The sequence below is a fragment of the Phalacrocorax aristotelis genome, chromosome 14 (genome assembly GCF_949628215.1).
Source record: "Phalacrocorax aristotelis chromosome 14, bGulAri2.1, whole genome shotgun sequence".
Classification (NCBI taxonomy): Eukaryota; Metazoa; Chordata; class Aves; order Suliformes; family Phalacrocoracidae; genus Phalacrocorax; species Phalacrocorax aristotelis.
This window is the reverse complement of record NC_134289.1, coordinates 11,093,987-11,112,716: the sequence shown is the minus strand read 5'-3', so window position 1 is coordinate 11,112,716 and position 18,730 is coordinate 11,093,987. Positions and strand designations below refer to the sequence as shown.

Here is an 18,730-nt window from a genome sequence, read left to right as displayed (position 1 = left end):
GGAGGTCCTGGAGTGGAAAATTATACTGCTGGGAAGTGCTTTGTGATAAGCACTCAGATCCAAATTCCAGTGGAGCTACAGGTCTTAAATAAGCAATTAGCTCACCCAGGCTATGAAAGTATATTTAGAATTAATACAGACAGTCTTCTTCAGGGTTCTCCAACTTGTAAAATGTTTGAAACCCCAAAGTCTGCACTGAGCCTCTGCCACCACTGATGCCGTGGTGGAAGTACGTGTGGCTGATGTGTGCCTGGCCACCACGTCACATACCCCTGCTCTGCACCGAGCAAGGTGTTTTCATGACCAAACCACAAGAGCCTGGCTGAGCCCTCCGGTCTTCACCACCAGTTTTGCCAGAAGAGATGGCTGCAGTGACAGGGCTGGTCTGGGAGATTTTTGCAGAATGACCTAATGTAGGTTTTCAGTCTGATTACAAAGCATTTCAATGCCACACACAATTTGCAGAGTAGGATATAGTATGATTTTTAACTAGCACAGCTGATACAAAACATACTCTACTAATTACAATACAGCTAGAAAATGCCAGCTAGGCCTGATACTGAAAGACCTGTGTGGTACTGTTGTTCAACAAAGTCTTAAGAATACTGGTTATGGCCAAAATGCAATCACAAAACGCTCTCTATTATGTATTCTTAGGAGTGGATTGGGTTTTGTCTCTTGATTTCTGTCTCCTTTGTACATTTCTCTGAATTCAGAGCATAGAGCTGTTATTATGTTGGACATAATAGAAAGGGGTGCTGTACATCTGTATTTAGTAATATATTAAGCAGCAACCTGCATGTTTCAGGCAAACATGGAGGATGTAAAAGGTGAGATTCTCAGTCTTCACCTTCATAGATATTGATACAAAAATTACTAAACACTCCCCTGTTTGTTGACCAAAAGAACATCAAAAGAGCTGAGAATAAAATACTTAGCATATCGCAGAGCAGGTACTAAACAACACCAAGCCGAGCACGCTCAGAAATGCTGCTTAATGTCCTCACACTCAGTGTGCATGCTTCATTTTACGAAAATAAAACTGGTCCAGGAGAACGAGGCCATTATCACAGAAGTTTTTGACTGGGTGCAAACCAGCAAAACCCAAGTGGGATGTGAGTAACGTGTTTCTGTAAAGCTCAGGCACTGTCTACCCTCTTGCATCCTCCTCCAGAACATATCGGAGGCAGAAGCATTGACAGGGTAGCCTGCAGCGCTGGAGCAGAGAGTCGTATCTACAGCCACGTGCTTTTCACCTAGCGAGCCGACAGTCAGCCTAGTTAATATCAGCAGAAGTATTCATTAGGTTGCCCCTCTACCTTTGGTACTGCTTCTGAGTCCACGCTGGATCGGGCAGAAAGCAGCCTGTTCGACTCATCAGGGGTATGTCTAGTCAAGTATTCTCCTTCCACGCCTTTCGCCTTGGCCGCAGGAGACAGGCTTTCAAAGGTGACGTAGGACTCCTGAATTTCCTTGGGTTTCCGCACAAGGCATTTTTTGCAGCGCCTTTTCAGTGCTCCGCAGCAGACCACCAGCGTCAGAGGAACAGCAATGACACAGGCCACGCTGATGACAACGACATTGATGAGCTTCTGGGTCCCTCCTGCGCTGGCAACTTCGTCTGTGGAAAATATGATGCATTGCTCCTTCCTGGGGATCAGCCCTTTCACGCAGACGCACACAATGTATTTGGTCTTTGGCAGAAGCCCATAAATGGTGACCTTGGTCTTCCCTGGCTCCACGTTGATCCGCCGCATGTCTCTCTCTCCAAAGATGGCATAGAGGACACTGAACACAGTCGTGTTCTTTGCCAGAGGCGCCTTCCAGGCCAGGGTGATACTCTGGTCGGTGTCTCCTATCACCCTGACGGACCTCACGATTCGCTCCGGCTCCTGCTGACTGGTAGGTGGGCTCACCAGCAGGTTTCTGGGCTTGCCATCTTGTGCCACATCTGGGAGGAGGAGGCTCTCTCCAGTGCCTGCTCCAGCCCCCAGCGTAGGCACGGTGGAGGTGGTGATAACATACCTTGCCACTAGCTTGTCATTGTAGGCGGCTGCTTCCATCCCGCTCGCCTTCCCGCTCCATGCGCCTTTGGTGTTAGAGTTGGGGTCATCCGTGCTTTCTGAGTCCGTGATGATGAGAGAGATGAACGCCTCTGTTGCCCCCAGAAAATTCTTTGCTTTACAGATGTACTCTCCAGAGTCAAGATAAGAGACTACAGGCAGGCCCAGAATAGACCAGCTCATCCCATCACTGGAAATCTCTTGGTGAACTGCAAGGAAGGAAAAATGTAAAATAAGTAGGCAATAATCAATAGAATTAATAATACATTTTGTAAAATATTAAGAATCAGTCAGACAAATGTCTGCTTGATACAGTAGAACCATTTCTTTTTGCCACCAGGCACATTACAAAATCAAAGTAAATCCAAGAAAAGGACACTAACACTAAAATTAGATTACGCTGGGATTTACACTGCTTCAGACCAAATCTATGTAAAGCATTTGATGCTATTTCCTCCTAACTGACATACACTTTGAAAACAAAACAGGAAAGGTTCTTCTGTTAAAAAATAAAAACAAACAAGCCTTAAAAGCTCGTATGTAGGTACACTTAAAAGAGTGGAAGGAGTAGGCGGTAACATGACCTAGTTGAACATTAGATGCAGTTCTCTGAGTCACAGAAAACGCAAACAGTGGACATTTTCTTCTAAAAACCATATATGGACTAGTCTAGATTACATGGAGAAAAACAGCTGAAAAATAATATCTTTTACTGCTAAATGAGCGCAGGTTTTTATATTGAGCCAAATACAGGGAAGTCCGATCACTTACCACTGAACAATATGTACCCAGCTGAGTGTTCATTTTCTCACATGGTTTACCAGGAGGCTAAAACTACCACTTTTTGCCTTTTTTCATTTGTGCAGAAAAAAAGAGCTGGGATCATGCGGAAGGGTAAAGCACCTTCTTCATTATTTAACCGGCTTCCTTAGGATGAGCATGTACCTACCTCTGCCATTTCTCATTGGAAGGTAAACCAGGGAGATGTCTGAAAGGCAACAGTAAGACAGGATGCAAACTTCCCCCAGGCCCTAGTGGGGGTCAGGATCCAGCCTTGGCAACCAGGGCACATGCCAACGGCAGTGAAACGCAACGGCAGCAGAAGTTACTTTTCCCGTTTAATTATTTACTGAATGGATGTATTAAAAACATGAAGCTACCTGTCTTGCTATGGCACTTCCCCATACATACAGACTGCGGGCTGTTTCTCACTCCTTTGGGTTCAGAACACCAACATTTCAAACAGTCATATTATAGCATTGGCACAGAAGCTGCTGTTCCTGAGAAATAATGTATATTTTCAGCCAACTTTTTATTGAAAGGTGCTAAAATCTGATTTAATGGGGCACAAAATACATCATTCTCTGTTGTAGCTCAAAGTAAACTCAACATACGCTTTCAGGAAAGCACTCTCTGTTTTATTTTCTGTTGTGTTTCTCTTTCAAATGTAGGAGGGATGTTCACAGCACAATGGGTAGACATTATCATTATGAGGAGCAGCTCTGCTACATCCTGCACATCATGCACAACAGAGCTTGTGCAGATCCCAAAAACAGGATATTTATTACAACTGGTTCTACTGCTGTGGAAGAAAAATACTCTCTCCCCTGTTTCCATGCGCTGAGGAAGGCAGTAACCCTTTGAAGATCAGACCCAATAATTAGTGATCTATCTGCTAAGCTTAGACCCTCTATGAAAGCCAAGGGTCCAGTCATTCCTGTGACTGGAAATGAAAACATGATCAGCCACAAAACCAGTGGTTGTTTAAGGCTTCCCCCACAAGAGGGGTGAGCGCAGAAGAGAGACCTGGTCAGCACCAATCCTTCAGAAATGAACCATTTCTTGGAAGCGTTGTTACTGAAGTATTGTATCCTTCAGCAGTTTAGCGGACCTTTTCTCTTTTAATATATCAGTTACATTGCATGTTTGCAGTCTTTTCTTTCTTTGCCACAGCAGATTTGAATCCCAGTTGAATTCACGTCAGACATCTCTCTGCCAGAGATGTTTACTAACTGATTAAAAGTAGCTCACCATTACTCTCCAAGACCCATAAAACAATTCAGTGGGAAGCCTTTTCAGTGACTGAATAACTAAATAACTGACCTAAAAACCCCTCTTGCTACAGCTGGACATATTTCTTCACTTCAGCTCCAACAGGTTTGCAGAAAACCCCTTGACATCTCACCACCACGACAATTGTTATGAAACAAAGCAAACCCAACTTTTTACACATGATCGTATACATTTTTCTCATCATATTTACATCAACATGTAAGTAATTTCATAGTCTATAGAAAATCACAACGCTATAGTGCATTATACATGTTACTGTTGTAAATTATAGTGAATCTTCATTTCACACCCCTTTCTTTTTTGGGGTCTTCCATCAGTAGGAAGGATCTACTGTCATAGAAGCTTCTATTTGCTGTACCGTCCATATAAAATAAAGGTGCGGGTCTCCCTTTCTCAGCCCACGTGCACAAGAAAAGCTTAAACTAAACCCACCTGTGCCATTTAGTTGAGCACCGTCAGCTCTTCTCCAGCTGAGCTCAGGAATGGGCACCCCTGTTGTCCCACATCGCAGGAGAACGGTGCTGCCCAGGATGGTCTTTACTTTGGCTACGGACGTATGTACAACAGGGCTTTGACACTTCCTTAGCTCGACTTGGCTGAAGAAGACTCCTGCAAGGCTCCGGGGGGTGAAGCATTTCAGCCTGGGCTCAATGAATGCTATATTGGGAGACTGGAAATTCAGAAAATGGACCATTTCATACAGACTGCAGTCACATACCCAAGGATTGTCTTGCAAGCCTGTCAAAATAAAACAGAGCACCAAGTCACTCCAACAGCACTTTTTGTTTCTGCCGCTTTTGTTTCTGATTTTTAGCAGGACAAACTGTGATAGGCTCCTAATCTACCCTGGTAAGGACTGCCTGTGCACATGCAGGGGTACTGGGGGGCGTGGGGTGGTGTCCCTACAGCCCCCCGCTGCTGTGGGCTGAAGTTGATTGAAGTTGCCAGTCAGTAGAAGGGAAAAAAACATGGCTTGCTAAGGTATCTGGAGTTGAAACCATATTCTTTATGTTCAAAGCAAGTTTATTCATATAATGAAAACATCACTACTTATGCATGTAAAGAAGCAAAACAAGAAGTTATAAACATATTTGGTTCCAGGATGGAAAAAACCAAGTAGCCACAGGGGAGGGTTGGTTTGTTTTGTGATGTGTGTTTTTTGGTATGAAGAGACTATGGAGTCTCCTCCTTAGACGGGCTAGGAAATTATTCTCACTGGATATTATTAAAATGTTAGTCAGATTATCAGGCCAACTCTCAGGCCTGCAATAGGTGTAGGTGATCGTACTTGACTGTAAGAGTTCTTTTCCAGCCCTGCTATTCTAAGGATTTTTTCATTATTTTAGTAATCAGTTGTTTTTCCTGGAATGCTAATTTACACTTGGTAAGGTGAAAGAACTGTTCTAAGGAGCAAATTGAAGAATATGCGTGTTATGGTATATAAAAGAACATAAATAGACAATAACTATATTAAGAATACACACATATATTCTTGAATATATTGGCTATATCAAAGAATACACTCCTCTTTCCATCCAAGAATGTTTCTCTTTTTTCTACTATTTCAGTGTGTGCTTATTCAGCTCAAATTCTGAAAAAAAATGATACATTACTAAAAATAAGCCTGTGAAGATGGTACTGAAAAATCAAAATCTGAGCTAGAGCAATGCAGGAACAGAAGTTGTTGCATTCTGATTAAATCTGTGTCATCCTACTTACAAATATTCACATTCACCTGTCCTAGGGACAGTTTATGTTCTCTAATGACTTTAGCTAGCAGAATTGGCACTGGGGATATTTATACCATCTAACCCCGGGCCCATATTTGAAGCCTAAGGCGGGAGCATGGCGTCCCAGGCCTCCTGCCTGCCACAGGAGAGAGCTCTGCTCCCGCCAAGGGAGCCTCACCTCCTCTTTTCCACAGGCAGCCCAAGGACATGTTTTGGGGCTGGCAGCTGCCTGCAAGCACAGAGTACTAATACTCCCTCGATTCCCAGGAGGAGGAAACATCCGCCCACCCTCCAGTGCCCACTCCTGCTGGCCCCTGGCGCACTGCAGCAGTACTCATGCAAGCAGCAGCTTTCTGGCTAGAACCAAGTTCAGATGCAAGCACGGAGGGTGCACCACAAGGCTCCATGAGCATCAAGGAGCTGCTCGAATTTGCTAGAGTCAACAGAAACACGGGGTCAGTCAAAAGCCCCTGAAGCCCCAGATAAACTGCGTTAAAGATTCTGCTGAAAATACATCTCTTGCTGAGACCATTGCATACCATCTTCCCTGGGCGTGGAAGGGGGTCTGCAAGTGGTGGGCCTTGGAAGGAGGGCACTTCTTATAAATTAATATGTTGAAGTTAAGGATGCTAAATAAAGAATGAAAGTTCAGCTTTGCTTTGTTGTTTTATGGCATTTTTGCTAGCAGCTTACTTCTGACTTCATGCACTAGAAAACAATTTATTCCAGATTCCCTGGCAAGTGCCCCAGCCCCAGTTGATGCCGCAGCACCCCCAAAGCCCCAGCGAGCCCTTTGCAGCCCTGCATGGCACAGTCCTGTGGGCTCACGTCACAGTCCTCATGTGCAAAATCTTGCAGCCTTGGTCCAGAGTACCGGCCAGCAAGCTACTGCTGGAAGTGCTTCCTGAAGTAGTCTCCAAGCAAGGGCTCTGAAGAGGAGTCACAATGATGCACTGTCGACAAAGGAAGGGACGGGGCTGACTCTTTATTATTCATGGATTGTTTTGTGCCTCCATGAGAAACACTCACGGGCAAAGTGTTACGGCAACATGCAGCTGTGGTCTCCCATTCTGCTCCTGCAAGGGACATGCGTTCCATACAGCCGGTCCCTATGGGTGTCAGCAGGATAGGACTTAAGAGCTGGACTGTCTATGCATTACCGTATTAATCTTAGCATTACACTCATTTGCCTACATTAATTTTTTAGGATCCTGGCACAAGCAACCTGTGAGCAGCTGGCTACGTAAACACTCAGGTTGGCCATGAGCATCAAGGCCTGATCTGTTCTTTACAAAATACTCTCCTAATCTATATTGAATGGCACATAACATTTTACAAGTAACTTGGCTCTAAAAAAACCCAAATACAGAAAAGAGTATGATCTAGGCAGTGCCTTGTCATGCCGCAAATGAAATGGGCAATCCCAAACAGGCAGTTTTGGCTTAGAGAACTTGATACTGCATCTGGCAAAATGAGAGGACAAAACACCTGCTCCTCTCCTGATGTTAATGAAACCTTAAAAACATCTGCTAAAGATACTAAAAGTTTGTAGGTGGCAATTTGATTCTTTTTAAAGTCTTGCGTCTCTTTGCAATGCAATCTGGTTTTAAAAATTTTACCTCCCCAAATTTACTGAGAGAACAAAGAGCAGTGGGTACTTCCCAGAGCAAGAGAAAAACTTGCAATGTCTCTGATGAGATTATCGGCAAATGCCTGAACTCACATCCGTGGCTGTAGAGGCAGCACCCGCAGAAGCACACACCCCACAGATCAAACACAGTCAGTGGAGCTGGGTCAGCTCATAGCAAGTGAAGACAGCAGATGGCAACAACTCTGAACCATCAGCCCGCCGTGGATTTGAACCAGTGCACGATGGTTAAAAGGCTGAGTCGTAATCCCCTGAACTAATAAATGTGCGGGAAACCTCATCTGGGGATACTGCAACTGAGAGGATTCAAGGCAGTCATCTGTAATATGCCCTCTGACCCAAAAATGGACAATTGCCCCAAAGCCGTACTTCTGAGGAGCCCAGAATTTTCACATAAAAAGTGGATTCTTGTAACTTTATAGCTGCCCTTGAAGGCCGCGCTACCTTGGTGGCTTTGGAGAGACTAGGCTTTAATTCTTTGTGAACAGATGAACAGGGCTCTGGAAAGAGAGGAACTGGCAGTCCTGACCCAGATTTTATGCCCAGTGATAGATATATTCCTTTTTAATTCAGACATAATAAATATCCACCTTTTTATTTAATGCTGCTTAAAATGGATCAATTCCACAGCAACTGTTAATAGACAAGAACACATGAATGATGTGGAGCTCTAATCGTATTTGTATTTCTGTCAAAAATGGCAGTGTCAATAAATAAAAAGGGCTTGAGCAAGAGTCACCAGTTTTCTGTTACAGAGATTCAAGCAAGTCATAAAGCTGATGGTGCAATAAGCCAGGTGTGGGGAGCCTGAGGTGAGTTTGTTAATATGTAAATGAATTTGCACACTTTGTATGGGGTATTAAATTAGCTGTGTACTTGCTCTAGCAACCGCAGCGGGTGAAAACGCTGGCATAAGATGTGGAGCTCTTGACATCTGTGCCCCTGCAAAATGACAGGTACTTCTCTTACCTAGGATGATCTTGGAGTTATCGTTGGGGAAGTAAGGAACGGCTTGGAGGCTAGCCCAGGTGGCAATAAGAGCCTGAGGAAGAGTCATCAGCTTATTGCTAGATAGGTCCAGGTATGTGATATTCTTGACATAACGAGCAGCATCGGGAGGGATTGAGGTAAGTTCGTTGTTGTGTAAATCCAGAAGCCTTAGCTGTGGCATGTCAGCCAGGGTTTCCCAGGGGAATGATATTAAGTCATTCCCATCCAGCCTCAGCTCCTGCAAGCGACGGAAGCCCTTGAAGGTGATCCCACTGAGGCTGGCCAGGGCATTATAGGGCATCCAGAGGTACTCCAGGTTGTGGAGCGCGTGGAAAGCCTCTCCTGGCACCCTGCGGATGGCTGTCTTTTCTATCCGAAGCTTGGATGTATCTACAGGGATGTTGACAGGGGGGAGGGTCATCTCTGGGTCATTACACAGCACCGTCCTGGTGGGGAAACAGAAACACAGATGCGACTTTATTTTATTTTGAAAAGGTTTTGAAGTTTTATTTTAATGCAAGTTTTTGATCTGCCTTCCTTTTTGTCACAAGCATTCTTCTTGTCATTTCTTACTTGCTGCTGATCTCTACATCATCACCATAAGTCCATCACCTTGCAGTAGTTCATATGTACCTTTTGACTGCAGAGATTGCAGTGTTGTGCCTTTCCTGGAGTGGTGTGACTCTGAGTCTGGCCCATATAGTGTTCCTGCTGTTTTTTTTTTTCCTTTCAATGTTTTTTAGTGTATTTGTGATAGACAGCAGTGACAACATTCATGCACCACAGAGGGTTCTAGTGCATGTTAAAACAAAAGGATCCATAAATTGAACAACAAAAGACGTACAAAAAGAAGCCTTACTGATGTGTGGGATGGCAGGAAGTAATATAGATTAAATACGGCAGAGGATCTTTGGTTCGTGAAATGAGGATAAGCAAGTCAGCTAAAAACTCACTGGAAATACGCTACAGCAAGCTCTGCTTTACTACAAAATAGTCTGGAAGATGTATACTGATGGTAGCAGTCGCTGCACCGCAGGCATGTACGGTTATGAGAGTTGAAACTGCAGAAAATTAACTCTTTGGAAAATGCTATACTAAAAGCAAGGCAGATTTATGTGTCTTAATCGTTCCTTCCCATTTCTAATCTCTAGAGGTCAAATCATGAAAACCCTATGCTGTATTTTTCCAGCCTTCATACAAAAAATTGTTATTTTGCCAAGATGTGGGGTTGTAGATCGCCATGAGGCACAGAGACAAAACTGGTCTCTCAGACTGCCTTTTAATTTACCTATCAGCACGGAGAGAAAGGCAAGTTCTTAACAAAATACAAAGCCACCTTGCAAAAGGTAACAGGTTAGATAGGCATGTCCCACTCCACGTGCTAAACAAGATACCACAAGAAATGTGACGTGATCAATCAAGTAACATTTTCTTATCGCACTGCCTGGCTGATAAACACAGTATTACAAAGCTGCCAAAATCAAATTGGTTTTGGCTGAAAGCAATTACTCCTCTACTATCAACAAAAACAAATAACATCACTGAACTGCTCATACAAGTTTCCTGGACGTAACATTATTTGAGCCTAAAGTTAAATCATTAACTTATAATCAAAGCGTAGTACATTACTCTCATCCAGCACTTTTATTGTGGCGTTAAATCCTGCCCACCCTCAGCTGAAAGTTGAGATTTCGAGGAAGAGAAAAATCTATCAGGAAAGAAAATCCAGAAATCCTCTTTCAATAAAACATATTTTTTCGTGTGTGTAGGCATGACACAAAGTGTTCGATAACAGAGACTCTACGGCAGTAAAACAGTGTGCTTCTCGTACTGTCCGTAAACTATGTCGGTGAGCACTAAACATTTAATCTATGGGATAATTTCCTTCTACTAGTGACAAATATGAATCAGAATGCAGAAAAAAAAGGTGATATTATGGTCCTTAAGGGACTGATGGATATTTGCTTTATTATCTGTCTTACCAAAACACACTACAGCGTTTTCCAGTCACTGAGACAGAATTCCGCTGGGAACAGGGACATTTATGGAGCAATAATTGGCTCTCCCACTACTGCACTCCCTTTTAACCATTGCAGACTGCTTGTGTCTCTGCCATGCTTCTTACTGGGATAGTTTATGATAATAGATCTATAGCACCATAAAAGAGATAAGAAAGTAGATCTATTTGATGAGGATCCAAAATATAGGGGACAGCCTCTCATTTCAGTACTGGGGTCTTGTCTAGAAAAAATGTCCTCCAAAAGATTTTGCAAATACTGTATCTCTGTTACAAAACCTCCTCTACTGTGAACGCCACCTTATAAAAACCTAGCCTGTATTTCATTAAGTCAGATCATTACTCTGTGATTACCCTTCAGAAAGACATTTTTATTACAGTCCTCCAGAGAAATGTCTGTACGATGGTGTTGCATTCAAAAATGGATGCCCTTCTGGTCTTGTCTTTTTGAACTGAAAGTTTCCAGTCTGGGAATTTTCTTCTCTTCTTTTTTTTGTTCAGTCTCATCTAGAGTCTATCACTTTGCCTAAAGTCTCCAGCTGAAGGATTCTTTAAGTAAATGGAATTGCAGTTTTTGGTACCACAACATAAACTAAATCTAGTTACACTTTAGAAACAAACCAGCAGAGCAGAATAAAGCCTTTTAAAACTAGCATTTTCAGCATAAAGGTAAAAAAAAATAAAATTTTGTTTAAATTTTACTCCCTTTTCACCATTGCAGCAGCGGTACTTATGTCACTTTTTTTCTCACAGAGGAGATGCCCAAACGCTTTCTCTGAAATCAGCTTACTGTGTTTTCAGAAGCTAATCCTCTGCAAATAAAGCTAGAGCACAAAGCGAATGGAAAAAATAATGGACACGAAGTCCGTATGCAATATTTTCTCCTCCGAGCATCCTTACAGAGAAGAAGAAATAAAATCCCCGACACCCAGAGAAAGAGCAGCAACCCCCCCCCAGGGAGGGTATCACCGTACCTGGCTTTCGTGCCTTCGCTGAGGCTGTGGAAGGCGCAGCTGCACTGCGACGGGCACGAGCCGCCCGCCCATGGCAGCCCTCCGAGCGTTAAGCAGCAGAGCAGACTCACCGCGATCCACATGGCTACCTGCGCACGGGGAGGACACCTGGGCACTAGGCAACATGGAGGGTTTCGCCTATTGTTTTATCCATTGACTGGTCACATCTTGTTAACTCCCTTTCATTTTCAGCCACACTCTGATCTTCCAGCCCTCGCTGAGTCCATCAGATAAAAAAGGATAGGCAGGGATTAAGGATGGGGACTTGAGTTATTTTCATGAAGGTGCTTATTGCTTCCTGGAACCGTACTGACAGCATTTCTTCCCTCGGGGAGCCCCATCAAAACACCCTCCTCGGGCAATGTGTGGCTCTTGTGCAAGAGGAAAGCAAACGTACTTTTTGGGGACCTGCACCACAGGAAAGATAACTGCTATCTGACCAGGAATTAGCAATAATTTACTTCTCACAGGAAACTGGGAATATTTAAAAACAGTTTATTGTGCTAATGGGACGTAAGCCTCCTACACAAGAGTATTAAAAATATATAGTGATACTGTTGAAAGGCTTTGTTTTCTTTTTAAAACTTATAGTTTGATCAAGCAATTGAACTGTTGGCAACATGCCTGATAGTAATGAACTATGAATAACCCAGTAAATATGCACATATTTCAGTTTATATTAGGGTTAGTACATGCCTGCAGGACTAAGCACTGTGCTCTGACTTGCTGATACAGCAGAGCCCAGATGAGGGACCTTTTTTGGGAGCTCCACCTGATGCAGGGCCATGGGAGAGCTTCAGGAACGCTAAGAAAAGCTCAGCTCTGTCTTAAGGACAGCCCAGGACTGAGTATCAAATTAATTTTTTCCACTCCCCTTGAAGAGAGTTGTTTTCCATCTATTAGTAAAGGCAGCCATAATTGCAAAGCTGATGGAGACCACCCATGTTTTCAGCAGTCTTCATCTGACTCCAGAGAACACCATACCTGTGACAAAAGTAGAGCCCAAATATGCATAAACCGAAAGCTTAAGAAGGTGCTGCTTGAGATGGGAGCAGAATTCCACTAGTATTCGTACTAGCAAGGACATCTCATGTTTACAGAGACTATTCTTTTCTCTTGAGTGTGAAAGTATATAAATCACTCACACCACAAATGTGCAATGCTCCCTTAAAAGTAAGAAGGTTTGGAGAAACTAATAGATTATTACTTTCAACCTGATCAGATTGCTACTCCCCCACTTCCCCGCCATTCTGCATTATAGCGTTGGCAGAAATACTGACCCGTGTCAGCCACGAAACAGAAAACACAAGTTAAAAGTTAACAGAAATGAGGAGTAACTGAATGGAGCTGAACAGCTAACAATAAAGCACTAACCAGCCACTACTCCTTCAGAGATGCTTTAGGAGAATATTTATTCTCCAGTTCTGGAGCTCAGGAAAGCCTCAGTGCCCAGCAGTGTTACAGGGGAAAGCCCCAGATGTTTCCCTCCAGCATAAAACATGAGCAATTCTACTAAAATCCTGGACCCTGTTAGCTCAATAGGAACTCTGACATCTGCTTCACCCAAAGAAACGGGACTGTGGGATCGAATGTGGCTGATTGGGGCAGAAACCGCCCAGCATCCTGCTGGCCTTTCAGCACCGGTCACTTCCCAGCTTCCCTTTTCTTTACCTAAGGTCAGAGAAGAAGGAGAAAGGAATTACAACCACAAAGATTTCTCTAAAAATTAGGTTCTCTTGGATCTTAAATATAGTTATATTGATCAAAAAAAGTGCCCATCACAGTCTCTTCTGTCAGTGTTTGGAGACGCCACGGCTCTTCTGTCCACCTCTTGTAGACAACCATCTAAATTCAGATTTCCCTAGGAAACAACTACAGCTCTGCACCTTTTTAAAAGCCTGGTTGTATCTACAGCTGCCCTTCTGCAGAGATGCATAGAAGAATCAAATTATGTGGACTGCCATAAAGCTAAGAAAGAAATATGCACAACCTAGCCCAAAAGAGGCTGTTAGAAGATAAGATTTAAAAAAAAAAAACAAACAAAAAACCCACCATAGACCATTCAATGTACAAAGCTTTCACCTGAGAGATCTAGCAGACAGACATGTTTTGAAGAGCTACTGTGGATATTACTCCTCAAATCTCTCGCATGCTCGTGCAGCCATGTCAAATCCCTAACAAAAGACTAGTCCAAGGTAGCTCTCAGGATGGACAGGATGTTCCAAAATAGGCATAACATAGGCAACATGAGTTGCCTGTTGATTAAACTGGGCTCTTTTCCTGTTGGCAACTGAGGGAATTAAGGGAGCCCAGCTCCCCAGCTAAGCTGGATGCTGGAGGTTACATGGTGTAACTAGCCCCACGTCTCCACCGCTTCCCTACTGCCCCCTGCTCTCCTGCCCCGGCTGAAGATCTGCCTGTGCAAGGAGAGTACCTATGGGATAAACTGGCTGAAGTAGCTCCAGAGTTCACCTCCCACCTCTCCTTTCCAACACTCGTCTCTGTTGCAGACCTGTTGATTTTGCTTTTACTTCCAAGTATTTAGTCAGAAGTGCAGCAATAACATACCTATTCCTATGTACGAGCCATCTGAAGGTTAATGAGCGTGTTACAGCAACAGTATAACGCATTGTTCCTAACAAAGATTGCTTACCAGGATTTCTGGCATAGAGCTGTTTTCATGCAGAATTCATCCTGTGCTCTTCAGCAGAATGAAATTACACTGACAATTTTTCAATAATTCTGGGTAATGAACTCTCAGAGTTTCAAGGTAATCTAGATGTGGTTTGGGGCTAACTATTAAACAGACATTTTATGGTGCCATAGTTTCACATAAACTTGTTTCACAAGTAACTCCGATAATTAATTAAGGCTTGTAGAAATCACTTACTGAGAGGATAGCCCAAAGGATTATTTTTCCCCACGCTATTTTCACATTCTACACTTATTGTTGTTCAAAGAGAAATTCAAGTATCTCATTATTTATTTCTGAAGAGATGAGAACCTGATGCAGTGCTGCTCATTAAATATCCATAGTTGTTCTCTCATCGACTTCCATTAGGTCCCATTTCTAGATTTAATGATTTCTCACTTCCCTTAATGATCTCCAAGCTAAGACCAAGCTCATTGTGTTTTTTAGTGCACTCATTGGTCAACTTGCCTTGCTGCCCAGACTCTGCCTCAGCTCAATACTCGCAACATTGACCGAAACATCTCTCTCCCCACTGAAGTTAAATTCTACTTGAAAAAGCAATTCAACATAATTAACCTCTTGCCTCTGTTTTTTCCAGTGTGTCTGACAAAGTTGTTTCCCTCCACTGGAGCTTTGGAATAATAAATTTGTAGAAAGTAGCCGGTAACTGTATGGTGAGATTTGCTTTCATGAACCTCAATTTTGCCACACAAATGAAACATCTGAGTTACAACTAAATGCTGGGAGCAGTAAAAGTAAACTTAATTTATAAAAACCAACAGCAATCAATAAAGCGTGCCTTAGCAGCTGCTAATGCTATGCACTTTGTCAAGAAAGCTGCTATTTAGTTAACATGACAGACTCACTTCTGAGTAAGAAAGAGAAAGATCTGGTGGTAAGCTGAGGGATTAATAAAACAAGATAAATAAAAGTGGTAACATTAACACATTTCTCACCTTGAGGTGTATCCACAAGTGTGTCAAAGGGAGGCAAAGGAACCAGTCAACCAACAACCCAGTCCTGTTTTATCAGCGCTCACTTGTTTAAGCTTTTCCTCCCCGTTTGCTATACTCTCATATAATCTTTCATCGGCCCATCACCACCAAATGATGCAAATGATGGGTTAAGCGTCAAGCCACAGATATACCCATGTTAGCCTTGATCTGAATAGCCAAGAGAGTGGGACTGGCCTCACCACGAGGAACCTCGACGAGTGGTTCGTCAGGAGGTGAGGAAACCAGCTCAGGAAGGCCTTGGACATCAGGAGCTGGAGGAGGAGGAGGAGGAGGAAGGTGGCCTAGGTGCGCAGGGAACAGCCCTGGTGCACAGACTTCACAGATGTAACAGAAAGGAGCAGGCAGAAGAGGAGAGAGAGGCTTGGTAGAAAAAAGGCAATGAAACAAGATGCCTAAAAACATATGGGTAGGTGCCAGTAGCTGCACTTCAGGGGCTGCGTGAAGGAACTGCGAGCGCGCGCGAGGCACCACGGGCGAGCGGGCTGCAAGAAGATGCTGCTTCTGGTTACATCCGTGCTCCCTCCCTAATTCGCTGAGATGGAAGAGAGAAAACTGGAAGCAAAATCTGACTACTGTGTTCCACAGACCATGCATTCACTTTTACACAGCGTTCTGGTTTGTCCTGAAGACTGAACAGTTACTCACACATTATGGTACTTAATTTAAAATGAACACTCATTAGCTAATTTCCTTGTAGGTGCAGGTGATATTTAGATGCGATTTTAAAAATCAATATCAGCTTTTGCAAGTGCCAAAGGTACCAGTGCAGAGTAAAAACATTTTTCTCACGGCAGCCAATTCCATTCTCTAATGAAACTAGTGGGAGGCAGGCCCTTCACTTCCACGGGCCCAATTCTGCACTCTAAATCATAACGATAGTGCTCCTTGCTGCTTACTTAGGAAGTAAAGAGTTTCTTCTCTGTATCAAGCTAAAAATATCAGCTGGAGAAAAAAACATATCAAGAAGCCACCAGCAAGTGTCATTCAGCAGAAGCGTAAGAATTTGTTTTGCATTCTCTGAGAATAGCTGAGAATATTTTTGATTTAAGTAAATGCAAAGTAAATAGGGTCAAAGCCTACTGTCAGCAAAGTCCAGGACATGGCAATCTTTCCTGTCTTTCCTAAGTAAGGTATAATTTAGAGAAAACTTTTTGGTTTGTTCTGAACAGGATTAAGTTAATTACTTGACATTATAGTTTCCATTTGTTCCCATTATAGACTTTTTAAACCCAGAAATGTTTTTTCAGAATATTCCATTTATGAGCTCAAAAGCAAACCTTGAGTGACAAACTCGGCATGCTCCACTAAGTCACTCATTTTTAATATGGCCATCGGACAGAATTTATTTTTACTTCTTTTCCCCATATACTTACAGAAATATGGCATAAAGCAAATAAAATGGCATATTTTATCATAAATGAAAGCCATAAAATACCTTATTATCATGATTTGGTCTGAAAGGTTTTATTAGCAAGCAACACAGGCCAGACACTAAATCAGTTTCATTAGGTAAGTGCATCTCCAAGAAGCTTCTGGCAGGGCACATCTTGTAAAGTGGAAAATCCTTCCCACTGATGCAAGTCGAGAGCACGTTAATGCATTACGCCATTCTAAATTGGATCTTGCACTTAATGCTGATGAAGGCAGCTCCTCCAGACCTATAGGACTGAAGTCATTAACAGACTTCTGGGCGCGCTGAACAAATAAAAGACACCCAAACACTTTTTGCCATGGAGCATTGAAAGCCTATCAGTGGTATTTATTTTGTGCATACATTTACTTTGGTTGTTATAACCAGTACAGAGCAACAGGAGTACAGACCCCTAACCCAAGAGGGAGATGAATGCGTACGCCTCCCTTATGAATGCAGCATTTGACCCATTTCTGTCCAGGCAGCAGAAGCCACTTCACAGGCCATGTTGCAACCACCAACGCTCGGCGTGGCAAAGTCCAGCAGAAGATGGAGGTGTACACCAATCCACCTCATCTCTCCCTCCCTCCTCCCTTTGGGCTCGTGCACCTAGGCAGGTCTCATCATGACTGGCACAAATTTAAAGTGCTGGGCGTCCATGACACTACTGTACCCAGGACCTCCAGATCCAACGGAAGAATGATCCCCTCAGTAACCAGTAAGGCGAATTTGGCCCCAGGGTGGAGAAAGTGACACTAACTCTTGCCTCACCTTAAGGGAGGAGTGGGCCAGCCACCGTAGCCATGGCTCTTCTACTCTTCTTCTCCAAAGGCCCCACAGGGACAGGCAAATGCCCCTGGAGTCAGACGTACAGAACCCCAGAGCAAAATTCTCTGGGACATACTCTCTGTAAACTCCTCTGCAGAAGGAAAACAGGAGATGAACTATCTCTTTCTTAAAGGCCCTCTGCAAACCTGTCTTTGAGGCTATTAGTCTTGAGCACTAATGAGAGAGTGAACTTGTGTTCCCCACTAGATGCAAGCTGGAAGATGCTTCCACCCACAAACAATAAATGCACAGAAAATATGTGATTCCATGCCAGTAAATGCTTTAACTACCATAAAAACACCCACCAAGGTAATGTCAAAAAGTAACACAAATGTGATAAACACAACTGAGTTGCACAGAGTGAATCTTTTTGAGGATACTGATGTTTCTGACTAGTTTTGTTACACACATAAAAAGACCTTAAAAGCTCAAAACAAGTATCACTCATACATGCTACAGCCATCTACCAGCTTTCTGCTATGCCAGCTCTCTGGATGTTACAGCTGGGGGGCGGGGGGAAGAAAAGAAGGAAACGAGAAGCATTGCAGCGAATTCTCACCACTGGAATGTACGGTTTACAAAGTACTTACTATTTCACTTTTACACTGAAACAACCAAGCTTTTGTCAAAGACTGACACCTGTACCTCTAATGGAGCACAGCCAAAGAAAACATGACACAAAGATTAGGGAAAGAAACACATAAACCAACCAGGTGTATCATTGACTTGTACCTATATACATATGTAGATATATATGATATACATCTATAAGATAGATGAAGTCTTAAGTTATCATGAATAGTAAAATTATGCATATGCTTTGCTAGCCATAAGCTCTCGACTGATTTCTGATCAGAATAGTAGCTAAAGGGGAATTTTTACAAGTCTTCTAGAGAGGAAACCAAATACACAGTGAGTAAGACTGAAGAAGTATTCATGTGCCTGTACACACACGCACACCCACAGAGTTACCAAAACACACCTAGAACAGCATAAGCGTAATGTCCAGCAGCATCATTCTCTCAGAAAAAAGTACTATTCTTCTCTGAGATGCCACAGTCAGCTGTAGTCAAATTTGATGCCTGGGCATACTATAATCATATCTGACATATGTATTTTAAATGAGTAAAACTTTTTTAGGTTTATATTCCTGGCCCCTCTTCTCTGTTGTACCTTCATTCCCTAAAAACCAGTAAGGATCCTACAGTTTAACAAAATCAGCTAGCTTTGGGCTTAGCATCCTTAGCTG

At 43.1% G+C, this 18,730-nt stretch overlaps 1 protein-coding gene across 1 annotated transcript; it reads right to left on the bottom strand.

The window, feature by feature from the left end:
* Window positions 1–1,198: 1,198 nt before the first annotated feature.
* On the bottom strand, window positions 1,199–11,617 carry LRIT1 (leucine rich repeat, Ig-like and transmembrane domains 1). The gene is made up of 4 exons (XM_075109599.1): window positions 11,496–11,617; window positions 8,484–8,950; window positions 4,569–4,874; window positions 1,199–2,272 (listed from the first exon to the last, which is right to left on the bottom strand). Exons 1-4 carry the CDS (start codon window positions 11,615–11,617, stop codon window positions 1,287–1,289), a joined length of 1,881 nt encoding a protein of 626 aa, XP_074965700.1. The 3' UTR covers window positions 1,199–1,286.
* Window positions 11,618–18,730: the final 7,113 nt, after the last annotated feature.

Excerpts from the sequence above, each read along its gene's own strand:
- LRIT1 (XM_075109599.1), bottom strand. The coding sequence starts at position 11,617 with ATGTGGATCGCGGTGAGTCTGCTCTGCTGCTTAACGCTCGGAGGGCTG. Across the intron at positions 4,875-8,483 it reads TAACTCCAAGATCATCCTAG|GCTTGCAAGACAATCCTTGG; the intron begins GTAAGAGAAGTA and ends TTATTTTGACAG. Across the intron at positions 2,273-4,568 it reads TGCTCAACTAAATGGCACAG|TTCACCAAGAGATTTCCAGT; the intron begins GTGGGTTTAGTT and ends CCTTCCTTGCAG.